Genomic DNA, 13382 nt, shown 5'->3' on the forward strand with positions numbered 1-13382 from the left:
AGCGGGGATCTCCGTCTATCTGCAAGCACAAGCCGGGAGACAAGATTCCAGAGCAGCAAAGAAGCCAAGCTCAGAAGCAGGTGTGGGGACGCTTGGCCAACTTTACGTCCTCCGTCGCCAGGAAAGGAAAGCAAAGGGCTGAAATATGTCCGGACCCATTCTGAAGAAATAGCACCCAAAGATGAGACGCGGCATCCCCGGCCTCCTCCTTAAATTAAGCCTCTCTGTAACATTTTTATACCCCCAGTTTGGGTTTTATAACCCTCGTTGCAAAGCCAACGGCATAATTAGTAATAAAGCCAACATCCCTGCGAGTGATTTCTTGCTCGGGGGGCGGGTTGGAGAGAAGAGAAGAGTTATTTATTTATTTCCCGCCTGCACCGCGATGCCGCCTTGCTATTTTCGGCTGGCCTTTATGTCCCTCCGTCTCCCCGCAGCTCCATCCCCCGGGGGCAGAGAGAGGGCTTCCATGCCACGGCCGGCGGTCAGGCGGCAGAGGGGACCAGGCACTTGGGCAACAGCTGGCCGGGGCGAGGAGAAGGAGGAGATTGGAGAGCCAGACTTGGAGGACGGGGGCCAGCAGGCCGACGGGGGCCCACTCAGCAAGGGCTGCCTCTCGCCCATGGCTCTCCAATGGGCCAGGCTGCCCTCCGGGTGGCCCTCTTCTGCACCTGCCCGTAACGGACACGGAAGTTGGCAATGGCTCCCATGCTCCACTAGAGGGTGCCAAACAATTTCCCAAGGGAGCTGGATGCAAGGGAGAGCCTCTTTGGTGGGGAAACGGGGGTGGGTGGGTGGGGAGGAGAAGGGGTCCGAGGGGGTCTCTGAACGCCTCCCCTGCAGCGCCGCAGAAGGCAACAGCAGCTGAACTGGAGGGTACAGGGGATGAGGCACCGGCTGGGGATATGCCGGCAGGTTTTCACCAGGCAACGGAACAGGATGTAATTAATTCGCAGCATTGGCGGGGGGGGGCATCAGCAGAATGTGGTCAGGCGGGGAGCAGGGAAAGGGAGGAGAGCAAGAAAAAGGAGAGAGGGGTGGACAGGGGAGAACCTGCCCCCCCACCCTCAGTTTTCATGCCAGAAACCAGGGCAAGCCACACGTCTCCAAGTGAGGGGCCATTATTAATTATTACCACCATGTAAAATATGTATACACGGCTTTTCCACCCGAAGAGGTCTCAAAGCACAGCAAAAGGCAGGAGGAGATGGTTCCCTGGCCGTAGGAAGGGGCTCACCCTCTAAGAAGGGACATAGGAAGCTGCCGTATCCTGAGTCAGTATCCTCTGCTCAAGGAAGAGAATCACCTCTTAGTTTGCAGGGGTGGGTGCAAACCCCGTCACCTGCAAGCCGTCAAGCCCAGGAAGGGAGAGGGGAAAAGCTCTCCATCCTTTGAAGAGGCCAGGGTCTATCAGGCCTATCCATGGCTCCAGCCAAGATCCCTCAGCATCCCAGTTGCAGGGGAGCCACAGCAGCAGGAGGGAGGGCAGGCACAGACCTCTTGCCTGGGAGCTCCCCAGAAGGATCTGGTGGGATGGGAGCAGTCAGCAACAGCCTGACCCTGGCCAGCAGAGCCTTGGAGAAGGAGAGAGGTCTCCGCAGCGGCTTGAACCTCCCTGCCTAAAAACCTCTGCCTTGAAAATGAGGGTGGGTGGAGGAGGGGAACACTTCCCGCAAGATTCGCCTCCCCACACGCAAGATGATTCCCGCCCCCTTCTCACTCGCCTTTTGGAACGCGGCCTTGTTGGTTTCTTGGAAACACAAACACGCACAACTCTCCCGGGAACGCCACTTGCAGGAACTGCCGGCTTCCTTCCGGCTCTCCGTTCCCACCTCGGGGCTTGGAAGGGGAGATTTACGAAAACCCACCGCCACCAGGCTCAAACGTGAACCAGCATCCAAAAAAGGTTTGCTCTGGAGGGGCGGCGAGGGGAGAATCGGGTTGCTCTGCCGAGCGGGACAAAAGCGAGCGTTGGCAGCGGGGGATTCTCTCCCAGCACCCAGGGAGAAGCAGCTGCGTTGCCAGTCGGTGGAATGAGTCGCTGGTAGCCGACCTGCGTCTCTGGAGCCTGCCACGTCCCGTCTGCCCACCACTGCCCAGGTGGTGGAAGTGGTGGTGGCGGCTTCCTTCCTCTTGGAGGAAGCAGCCACTTCCACTCCGCAGAGAACGGCTAGGAAATGCAAGCAGTGCTTCCGGTAGGGGGATGAGACGGCCCTCCGGGAGACAGGGGCGGCCCTAGGCTCCTAAGAGATCCGAGCCCTGGCCCCAAGCCCCGCTTTGGGTAATTAAAATGTGCCCCCCCCTCCTGAATAATTATGTGTGTTTTCAAATGCCAGCCTCCTGTTTCCCACAGTGGCCCACCAGGTGCCCCTGAGAAGCTCACAGGCAGGAGTTGAGGTCATGCCCTCCCTCCTGCGGTTGCTCCCCTGCAACTTGCATTTCGAGGCGCCCTGCCTCTGAGGCTGGAGATACTCTCTATTCCCCAGCCTAGTAGCTCCGTGAATCTGTCTAAGCCCCCTTTAAAGCCACCCGAGCCGGTGGCCATCAACACATCCCATGGCAAGGAATTCTATCGATTCATGATGCGCTCCGTGGAAAAGTGCTTCCTCTTGTCGGCCCTCCATGTCCCAACCTTCCGTTTCATGGGACGACGCCCACTGCTCTGTGCAGGTGTCTCTGCTGCAACACGTCCTTCCCGGAAGAGGTCATGGGGCTCCGAGGCATTCACTGGGGGCCCGTGCCCCACACGCCCTCCCTGCCTCACCAATGCAGCCAGTTGGGGAACGTATCGATGGAAGCCGGTGCCATTTCCTGCCGATCGTATCCAGCTGCCTGGGTCGCCGGTCACCGGGGGAGTGGCCGGCAGACACTGCAGAAGCCTGCAGGAGTGTTTGACGTCCTGCTGGGCTGAGGCAAGGACAGAAGTCCAGATGTGGGATGTTTTTTATCCAACCCCGGTGCTGCAAACTCTTTCTCCCTCCTGCCAAGGACCTTCTGCCCAGGGGAGGCGCCAGGGGCTGAACCTGCCACCCCCATCATGTAGGGCAGGGCCTCTGCCCCTCTCCCTGTCTCAGGCCAGCAGCTCAAGCCCCACCAAAGACTCTGGGGGTGGCCATGTGGTTTACTGCCCTGTGGCAATCTGTGGGGCAGCCACCCTGGGGTCGGATGCTGCCTGTGGTCACTGGGAACCATGGTGACGCAACCCTCCAGCAACCCTCCCTCCCTTCATTCTCCACTTTCCCAAAACAAGGCTGGCCGCCGCTTTGACAGCTGCAGTCTTCCTCAAAATACATTAATTTGTAAATATCTTCATTTATATGTAAATGTGGATTTCTTCTCCCTGAAGCCTCCCCAGCCAATCAGGAAGCAGCCGCGGCAGGTTCTGCATAGAACTTTTGTTGCCTCCATGGAATGTTTTGGGTTTGGGGGAAGACAGATATTTTTTGCTCAGATGATTGTCCTTCCTTTCCCTTCCCTTGCCGTTAATTTTTATTTCAAGTGCTTTCTTTTCCTTCGCATAATGCAGACCGGATCGTGTGTGAAATATAATCGTTGTGGAAGTACTAAACATTTTGACATCTTCATTTTCCAAAAATAGAACTCTCTATAGGTGGGGGAACAAGCCTCTATGGAAGCCAAGACAGGGAAGGAGTTTCTCTGCTCATGGCAACATCCCAAGTTCTGATCAGCCAAGTTTTAACAATGAGACACCTTTCGGATCTGTCCAAAGTCAAACTAAAGACATCTGGACTGTGATTTCTAACTGTTGAATAATGTCTTGATCTTCCGTTATAACATACTTCCTAACAGCAAGGTTAAGAAAGAGAGAATAATTTCTTAGGAGATTTGCAGTGAATCAACTCCTATCCACGGAGCCACTAAATATAAAAGGACTCAGACAAAAGCTCTCCAGGTAGGCTCTTCACCTTAGAAGTATTTGTCCCAACTTTTTCAGTTTCCCTGCCACTATTCACTGCTCCTTTTACCCCTCTTGGTTGCTGCTTTGGCAGTCATTTCTACTTTGATCCATTGGTTCTCAAGGGATCCTAGCCTATCATACAGGAGATGATGACATCACAACATCTTGTGATGTCATCATATCCAAATCTTGGCTTTTTACCCAGGCTTTTATATGGTTGTTTCTATTGTTGCCGCTTAGTATTTTTTATGGCTATATTGGGCTTGTTTTCCATCTTTTTAATCTGATCTGTATTTTTATATTTTAGCTTAATATTTTAATTGTGTAATTTTTATTGTCTTAACTTTTGTGTGAACTGCCTTGAGATGGTTTTAATGAAGGTTGGAGTAGAAATTTAACAATAAACAATAAAATAGACAGTGCCTGTCAGATTTGACTATTTGCTGACATCACTGGGGAAAAGCACCTCATTTAGAGTGAGGACAATGTTTCCGACATAGGACATAAGGGACATCCTGGCCAATCAGGGGTCACATTCTAGAGATATCCTAGCCAATCAGGGGTCACAGTCAGCTTAAACACTTTTTTGCAGTCCTTTCACTACAGAAGTCTTTTTAAATTCCAGAGAAGGTTTACCCAAAAGAGGTCCTCTTTTCTCAGCTCAGCCTAGAATATTCAGAGTTTTTTACTAATGAGAAGAACTCAAAAACTCTATCCCAGCAAAACTCAGTCAGAGAAGCTGGCAAGGCTTACCGCACTGTGGATTGATACACAAGGTCTTCCCTCTTGCGATAATTCTCCATGTGTGACTGGTTGGTGGAAAACATGGCATCAAAGGTGAAAATCTTCTGCTTGATGGTTCCGCCATCTGTTACCTGCCCAGAGAAACACAGAAAGAACAAATTAAGCCAAAGCAGTTTCTTATTTGGAGCAAGCCGGCATACAGATTTCACAGAACTCTTCATAACACAGAACAGAGGACCACCAAGTTGCAAATACACAGGGACACTGTTCATCAGCATCTCTAAGACAGGGCTGAGAGAGACTCCTGCCTGCAACCTTGGAGAAACCACTGCCAGTCTATGAAGACGATACTGAGCTAGATGGACCAAGGGTCTGACTCAGTATATGGCAGCTTCCTCTGTTCCTATGACTCACAGGTTTCCAGTCACCACTTTAGCTCTTCCAAGTACAAGTATATGGGCAGTTATGAACACAATAAATTTCAACATCCTTCCATGCGTTATATATGAATATATGAAGCTTCTGTCTAATGAGTCAGACCACTGGTCCCTCTTTCCTACTGTGGTCTGTACACAAACTGGCAGCAACTCTCCCCTCAGGAGAGAAGGGTCTCTCCCATCATCTGCTACCGCATCTCCTGGAAGTAAAACCTAGATCCTTCTGCCTGCAAAAGAGGTGCTCTACCAGTTGAACTAGGGCTTCCCCTTGGAATACCACTGAGCAGCAAGAAGACCATCTTGGTAGCCTGTCAAGCTGTGTTGTGGTCCCCCAAGCTGGTCACAGACAATCACAGTTCCATGCACAGCTAGCACACAATGCATGTGACTGACCCACACGGCAATCCCATGGGGTCTGCAAGTGATTCTCGCACAGATGCGCTTCCTGTGCTGGAAAGTGGTCCGGTTTTAGGTGCCCCCGGCTCGACCACTTTCGCGATCCAAAGCCTTTGCCATTCTCCCCAGCACAAACACCTACACATACTGGCCACAGCTTTGTTTTCTCAGCCTTTGGCCTGCAACCACAAAGCTCTCCGTTCTTCTTAAACACGCCTGGCTGCTGATTCGGACATTATATCCGGAGCGGGATCTTTCCCCCCACCGCCAGCCACGGCAATCGAAAATATTCTTTCCCCACCAGCCCTCCTCTCTGAATTCTTCATTCTGCCTCGCCACGGTTAGGGCATGTTTAAAAATAAATTCCGTACAAAAGTTGCAAGAGAAAGAAACATCCAAGGAGAGAGTGAGGGGTTTTTTTGGGGGGGGGGGATTTAAGAGAGAGCAAAAGAAAGGAACCAACTTTGATCCGCAAACTTCAGCAATAGCTGTTCAAAGACCTGCAGCAGAGAGATGAAGCCAGGAAAATTGCCGGAGGGGCCAGGAGCAGGCGAGGGAATCACTTTGTGCCACCGCGGAGCTCTGAAGATCACGGCAGAGCTTTTAAAGTCTCCGCAAGCATCAGGGGGAGCAGGCCGGCTTCAGAACATGTTGAGTTATTTATCTCCCCCCCACACACATATATGCATAGATTGCATTTTTCCAGGTCCCAAATGGGTCTCTGGCTCTCTCCTTGAAGCAGAATCAGAGGGCATTTCGACACCACAGAGTGACCCTGGCCATCCCTCGTCCTGTGGAATCCTGGCCACTGGAGGCAGGTAAGAAAAGCCCTGCTGGATCAGGCCAGTGGCCCACCAGGTGCATCTGGGAAGCCCACGAATGGGGGAAAGAGGGTGAGGGACCCTCCCGCCGGGGTTCCCCAACACCTGCTGTTTAGGGGCACAGCCCCTCGGATCCTGGTGGAAATACACAGCTACCCCTGCTAACGGAGCAAAGAGACACCTTTTCCAGCGGCGATTCTCTTATATGGAGCAGGGGCAGAGCTACTGGCATCATCCATCCGCAGCACAAGAGAGGAGAGCTGGCCTTGTGGTAGCAAGCATGACGTAGCTCATGCTTAGCTCAGCAGGGTCCTCCCTGGTTGCATTTGAATGGGAGACTTGATGTGTGAGCACTGCAAGAGATTCCCCCACTTAGGGGATGGAGCTGCTCTGGGAAGGGCAGAAGGCTTCAAGTTCCTTCCCTGGCAGCATCTCCAAGATCGGGCTGAGAGAGATTCCTGCCTGCCACCTTGGAGAAGCTGCTGCCAGTCTGGGTAGACAATCCTGAGCTAGATGGACCAATGCTCTGACTCAGTATATGGCAGCTTCCTAGGTTCCCTTTTAAAAACATCTGGACTGGTGGTGGCCCTCGCTACACCCGGTGGCAGCAAATCCCAAAGTTTAATCTCCTTATTGTTCCAAAAGGAGAAAGCCACGCATCTCCAAGAAGTGCTCTTCTCAAAGTACAGCTCCCAGGAAAACCTCTCGAGGAAAACCTTGGCAGTTAATTTTTTGTTGTTGATATAAAACCAAGACAGAGTTGCCGGCTCGGTTACATCTCGACGACTGGCCCTAGGAGAAGCTGAGTCACTCTAAAGCAAGCGTGGGTAAAGCTGCCCATCTCGGGCCTTAACCGAAAAGGGCACAGATATTCAGAGAGACGGGTGGAAAAAAGGATTGCTCTCTGCAGCTCTCATGAAGGATCCCAGGTCCCTCTGGAAAGAGGAAAAGGTGGGAAGACAATCGACGGATGCAGAGGGAGGAGGGAAGGGAGATCTCAGCCTTCCAAGGCAGCCAGCTCCAAAACGCTGCTGCTCTCTCCCACGATGGTGTCTCCGTGGCCACGTCTCCCAGATCATACCCGACAAGGCGCGAATCCGCTAATGAAATAACGCACCTGGAGGCTGTGTCAGAAATGTCTCCTCCACGGGAAATGCGAAAACGCAGATGGTGCTAATACACTCCAGGAGCAACGTCTGGGGGAGAAATAAATAAATAAAAAGGGAAAGACGTGGGGAGACGGCGTGGATGGGCACGTGGCAGTGGGGGGGGGGGGGGAAGAAGGCTCTGCCCGGGAAAAAGGCTGGAGGGCTGGCCTGGTGGAAGCGAGCATGAATTGTCCGCCCTGGTTTGCATTTGGATAGGAGGCCGCATGTGAGCACTGGGAGAGATTCCCCTGAGGGGATGGGGCTGTCAGCTCGGGGCAGAGCATCTGTTTGGCATGCAGAAGAGCCCAGGTTCCCTCCCTGGCGGCATCTCCAAGAGAGGGCTGGGAGAGATTCCTGCCTGCAACCTGGGAGAAGCCGCTGCCAGTCTGGGAAGACAATCCTGAGCTAGATGGACCAAGGGCCTGACTCGGTAGATGGCAGCTGCCTGTGTTCCTATGGGATTTTGATTTTTGATCCCAAGTTTGAGTAGCCTTGCTGTAAGTAAATTATGGTATAAACTCCTCTTTTCTCTTCGGTATCCAACCTCCAGCCGTTCCGCTTCACGGGGAAGGTCTCCCACCCATCCCAACTGGCTGGATCCGGGCACTGGCCACCAGGGTCTCCCAGGTCCCTTTCCACACCTCTGGTCTACAGCGAAACCTCCCTTCCCGACACGGAGTACCCAGACAAGGGAAGCCAAGAGAAGCGACTTCTCTTTTTAATGCTGTGCAGAACCAGCCACTTCCTTTCCTCAGGCAAGAAGGAGACGCCGAAGCGTTTCAAGTCCGAGTCCTTTGGCAATCTCCCCGGGTCGGCTCCCGCTCTGGAGTCACCTTCTAATTTCCCCCCTTCCCTGGATCAGAGCTGAGCAGACCTGAGCCGGGGAGATCAAAGCCGCGAGAGTCCCCCCCCCTCCCCAACACTTTTGCCGACACCCACTGCACAGCAGGGGCCGGGCCTTCATCTGGCGCTTAGCATGCACCCCGCGTTGTCCCTTCCAGCCGAAATTTCACTCGCCTTTTCTCTTTTTTTTTATGACAAGAGAACTGGGGGTGGGGGGCAGGCGGGGAGCTGTCAGTAAAGCTGTCTCCTCAAATTTATTTGCCTAAGCCCAGGTTTTATTGCAAAGAAAATACACACTCTCACATACACAAGATAAAGAACCGCAGAGAGAATTATCCGGGCTGTAAATCTCCAACACTTTGGGGAGACGCACCGGGGAGGTTTTCAAGGACACGTCCACTTTCGGCTGGGGCTTTTTACTGAAATCTCTTCCGCAGGTCTGGACGCAGCAAACAAGCTGGTTATTTGGGGAAGGAGGCTCCTAGGGCGGGGCGGGGAGGAAAGCTGGTCTTTGGAAAAAAGTTATCTCCAAGAACAAGCACAGGGCAGGTGCCAAACGACGGGAGGATATCTGCTGGACGCCGAAGACAGGTGGAGGGCAGTGTTCCCTGGAACAGGGATTCCCAGATGGGGCTGACTACAATTCCCATCATCCTGGCTGCAATGGTCCTTGGCAGGGGATGATGGGAACTAACAGCATCTCAGAATCCCTGGTACGGAGAACGGTGGTGGGTGCAGAGACCACAAGTGTCACCATTTAGGGCCAAGAGGATATGACTGCCCCATGAAACACGGGGAGGGGGCACTATCTCAGTGGCAGTACCCCTGCTCGGCACACAGAAGGTCCCAGGTTCAGTCCCTGGCTCCTGCTGCCAGTCAGTGTAGAGAAGACTGAGCCAGATGGACCAAGGGTCTGACTCAGTGGAAGGCAGTTTCCATGTCCCTATATTTCCATATTCCAGGAGGGCCTGCAAAAGAGAGGGGAAGCGTCTGTCCATTCAGAGCGAGAACGTTCCGTTCACTCTGACTTGGCTTGGTGACATCATCACGTCACCAAATCTAATTGGCTCTGTGGTGCCCTCACTTCCAGCTAACAAGTGAGGAGAGGAGAGCTGGTCTGGTGGCAGCAAGCAGGACTTGTCCCCTTAGCTAAGCAGGGTCTGCCCTGGTTGCATCTGAATGGGAGACTTGATGTGTGAGCACGGCAAGATCTTCCCCTTAAGGGGTGAAGCTGCTCTGGGAAGAGCATCTGAGGTCCCAAGTTCCCTCGTTGGCAGCCTCTCCAAGATAGAGCTGGGAGAGACCCCTGCCTACAACCTTGGAGAAGCCGCTGCCAGTCTGGGTAGACAATACTGAGCTAGATGGACCAAGGGTCTGACTCTGTATATGGCAGCTTCCTATGTTATCTCAAGTACTCTCTCCCTCAATCTAGCCAGCACCGGTTACAGCAATAGTTCTGTGTAGTAGGACAGATTATCTTTCCTTCCCCAGAAACAGGGAAGGATCTGTCTATCAGAAGGCGGCCGGCCCACAGTGGACACCAGACAGGGATGGCGTGGAAAGAGACGGAAGGAGCTCTGTCAGTTCCAATAGCTGTCACCTCCTGGCGTGGCAAGGCAACTGACGTGTGCTAATCATGAAGCTGACATCCCTGTCAAAAATATAAAACTGGGGGGCGGGCCTAGAGCGACATTTCCTGAACACCTTTGCAAAGCCATTGGTTGGTGGTGCCCATCTGGGAAGCCACAGCTCGGAAAAGAGACTCCACACACAGGCAAACTGACCGTCCCTCCTCTACCGATCTGATCTTTAGGGCAGGCAAGATGCCTCAACAACATCAGAGCACCCCATCCGCTGCAAACAGACGCCCACCTCTGTGCCCTTAAGAACCATCTTGTGGGGGAAACCCAGGGTCCAGAAACAAGAGAGCTTCACCGATTCACAGGGAGAGGAGGGAGAGATCGAAAGGGGCCACCGGATTTATTTATTGCTCTTCGAGTGCATCCAACGTGTTTCAAGCATGTTGCTCTTTTGCCATAATGCGACCTTCGTGGAGAATAATTAAATCACCGAATCACGATCGCTGACTGAGCACACACATGCTTTCTGAAAGAAACTCACCACACCAGCAATGAGCACACGACTCCAAGACTCTACCAAGTCGGACCACTAAGCATAAGAACAAGAACATCAGGACAGCCCTGCTGGGTCAGGCCCAAAGAAGCCCATCTAGTCCGGCATCCTGTTTCGCACTGTGGCCCACCAGATGCCGCTGGGAGCCACAGGCAGGAGCTGAAAGGGGCCGGCCCTCTCTCCTGCTGTTGCTCCCCTGCCGCGGTGCCGGTCTCCAGCCCACCTGGAAATGCTGCAAGGGAGTGAACCGAGATCTCCTGCACGCCAAACGGGTGCTCCGAGTGATGGTCCTCCCCATAGGAAGCGATCTTCTATCAGCCGGACCTTGGTTGATCTCGCTTGGTGTTGTCAACACTGACTGGCAGCAGCGCTACAGGGCTTGGAACTCTCCCAGCCCTACCTGGAGATGCTGCCAGAGACTGAACTGGGGGGGCCTTCTTCGCGGAAAGCAGAGGCCCGCGAGGATCGACGCCAGCACCCATCCACAAGCACTCTGAGCTCCCATTCTGTGCCCAGAGACCCTCGGCCCCAGGTGATGGGCCACAAAGAAAAGTGCCTCGCGATCTGGGGGCTCCTTGGATCCACAGGAGGCTGGGAAGCAGATCCTGGCTGAGATGGGTCTTCTGGGAGTCCCAACGCTCCCCAGAGAAATCCCGATGCCCCCTGGCCCCCGCTGCTGCTCCCACTCACCAAACACAGGCTGGCCTTGGGAGACGGTTTAGATTAGAAGACGCCTCTCTTCCTCCGCCAGCTCTGCTCCTGCCCAGCCTGTGCCTTTGCAGCGGGACGGACACACCCAGCCGGACGCCTTCCGCCCAGGTCTCCGCTCGCAGGCAGGCCAGCAATTCCCAATGGGCAAGCAGAAGCAAAGCCGATCCGAGCCAGAGGCCCCCGCCGGGCCTTGGCATTTCCTCTCCCCCAAGCCCGCCCGCTCTCCGTGTTCTACAAAACCAATTACAGACTGGAAATAGCTGTAATAAACTTGATCTCCCACTTACGGCCCAATCCCGCCGACACGGCCAGTGTGTGTAATAGAGGCCGGGAAGCGAAAACAACTCTCAGCGGTGTCCCTCGGACTGTTTAAATTGCATGGCCCCCCCTTGCCGCCACCCCAGCTCCCCCTTCCTCACTCACACGGCTTGCCACGGTCGGTGCAAAGGAACAGCCTGCAGACTAAGACATGGGGGGCTCATCCGGGCAAGAGAGAGGGCCGCTATTGACCGGGCGTTTGTTTTCCTGCATAAACCGCTTTGAGACCGTGTCAGAAAGCGGGAGACAAATATACGCAGCCGTGCGCTTGGGAATTCCAGTCCAGTCCAGCGGCTTGAACTGAAACCCGGTGCTGGCCGAGAACCTGGGCGTCCCCCCTTGTGGGTTGGTGGCAGAGACGGGGACGTCTCTGGGCCCGGCTACCTTGACAGCACGTCTTTGGAACAACTGGGTAGAAAACGGCTGCAGAGAAAGAGAGAGAGAGAGAGAGAGAGAGAGAGAGATGCACTTCAAGTGGTTGCTATGGAAGGGGGGGGGAAGGGGCGAGGTGGGGAGGGGGACACCTCCTTCCTCCTTCCCTCCTGGCATCAGCCAAGAGACGTACGCACGGCCTGGGAACAAGCAGAGCATTCAATTTGTTTTTCCAGGAGCAAGCGCTTTCCGCCTGGCAGTGGAAATAATTAAGGATCAACTCAGCGCCTGCCTTGCCACGGAAGGGAGGAGGCAGCCCTCACCAAATCCAGGCGGCGGTGGCGGCTGCGGCATGGGCACCCCAACCTCGTTGCCACCTTCCTCTCCGGCCCCTGCAGTGCTTGCAACATAGACGCTCAGAAGACCAGGCGGGAATTGCCCTCCCTCTCCATGGCTTGTCAGGAGGGTTCGTCAAACGTGAGGACTGGACGAGACCTCCAAGCCTGGGCTCAGCGGACACAGGAAGCTGCCTCCTACCCCCGGGGTCCAGCCACAGTCAGAGGACGGTCTCCTCTGGCTGGCAGCAACTTCTCCAAGGTTCCAGGCAGGAGTCTTTCCCGGGCCTAATGGGCGATGCTGCCAGGGATTGAACCTGGGACCTTCTGCGTGCAGAGCAGAGGCTCTCACACTGAGCTACGGCCTCTCGCCCCCTCTGGGCTGTGGGTCTGGAGGAGGAGGAGGAGGAGGAGGGGCAGCCACTGATCCACCTCCTCTCCTGAAGAGAAGATGAGAAGTTGGGCCTGGTTCCTGCAGCGCAACGAAGAGCCGCTTCTCCGTGCAAGCAAACGGCCGGGCGGCAGTCTGGGGTAGAGCCCTTGCAGTGCACGGAGAGGTCTTGGTTTCAATCCCCAGCAAAGCGGTCCCGAGAGCCACTGCCAGGCAGAGTTAGCAATCCTGGGCTAGAGAGATCAAACGCCTGGCTCCGCTGAGGGCAGCTTCTTCGGATGCTCAGTGGCAGAGCCCCTGCTTGCTTGGCAGGCACAAGGTCCCGGGTTCACTCCCTGGCAGGTAGCAGCACCTCCAGGTGGGGCTGGGCGGGACCTCGAGCCTGAAACCAGTCCGCGTAGAGAAGATGGCGCAAAGTGGACCAAGGTCCAGACGTTCAGCACACTCCCAAAGCCAACACATGCGGGAGACAGCGAGGCGCGAACGTCCCTCACTCCCATCGAGCAGATCTTTATCGGGCCTCAGGGGGCCTGACACGTCCCCCTTTTCTCCTTGAAATCGCCCTCTGGGGCAGATTCTGCTGGGCGTGATCAGCCCAAAGTCACCTGGGGGGCTTCAGGGCTGAGGTGGGACTCGAACCCGCCTCTCCCAGTCTGCCCAACACGCTCCGCGGCGGCCTGCCAACACCCCACCCCTTCACCGGAGTGCCCCCCGGTTCCGGCCCCGCTCCCTCTCCTCCCAACCGCCTGGCCGTCAGGGCTGAGACGGCAGGAATCCTGCCCAACCCAAGCGGAGAGGGCTCCCAGTCCCAGTC

At 54.9% G+C, this 13382-nt stretch overlaps 1 protein-coding gene across 6 annotated transcripts in view; it reads right to left on the reverse strand.

The window, feature by feature from the left end:
• IGSF21 (immunoglobin superfamily member 21) overlaps positions 1-13382 on the reverse strand; it is a 228248-nt gene that overhangs the window by 38206 nt on the left and 176660 nt on the right. For all 6 annotated transcript variants that reach the window (XM_053280565.1, XM_053280564.1, XM_053280567.1 and 3 more), the window contains one exon: positions 4673-4794. In XM_053280565.1, coding sequence (XP_053136540.1) covers positions 4673-4794 — 122 coding nt within the window. The remainder of the gene's footprint in view (positions 1-4672; positions 4795-13382) is intronic.

Source organism: Hemicordylus capensis, chromosome 16, assembly GCF_027244095.1.
Source record: "Hemicordylus capensis ecotype Gifberg chromosome 16, rHemCap1.1.pri, whole genome shotgun sequence".
NCBI lineage: Eukaryota > Metazoa > Chordata > Lepidosauria > Squamata > Cordylidae > Hemicordylus > Hemicordylus capensis.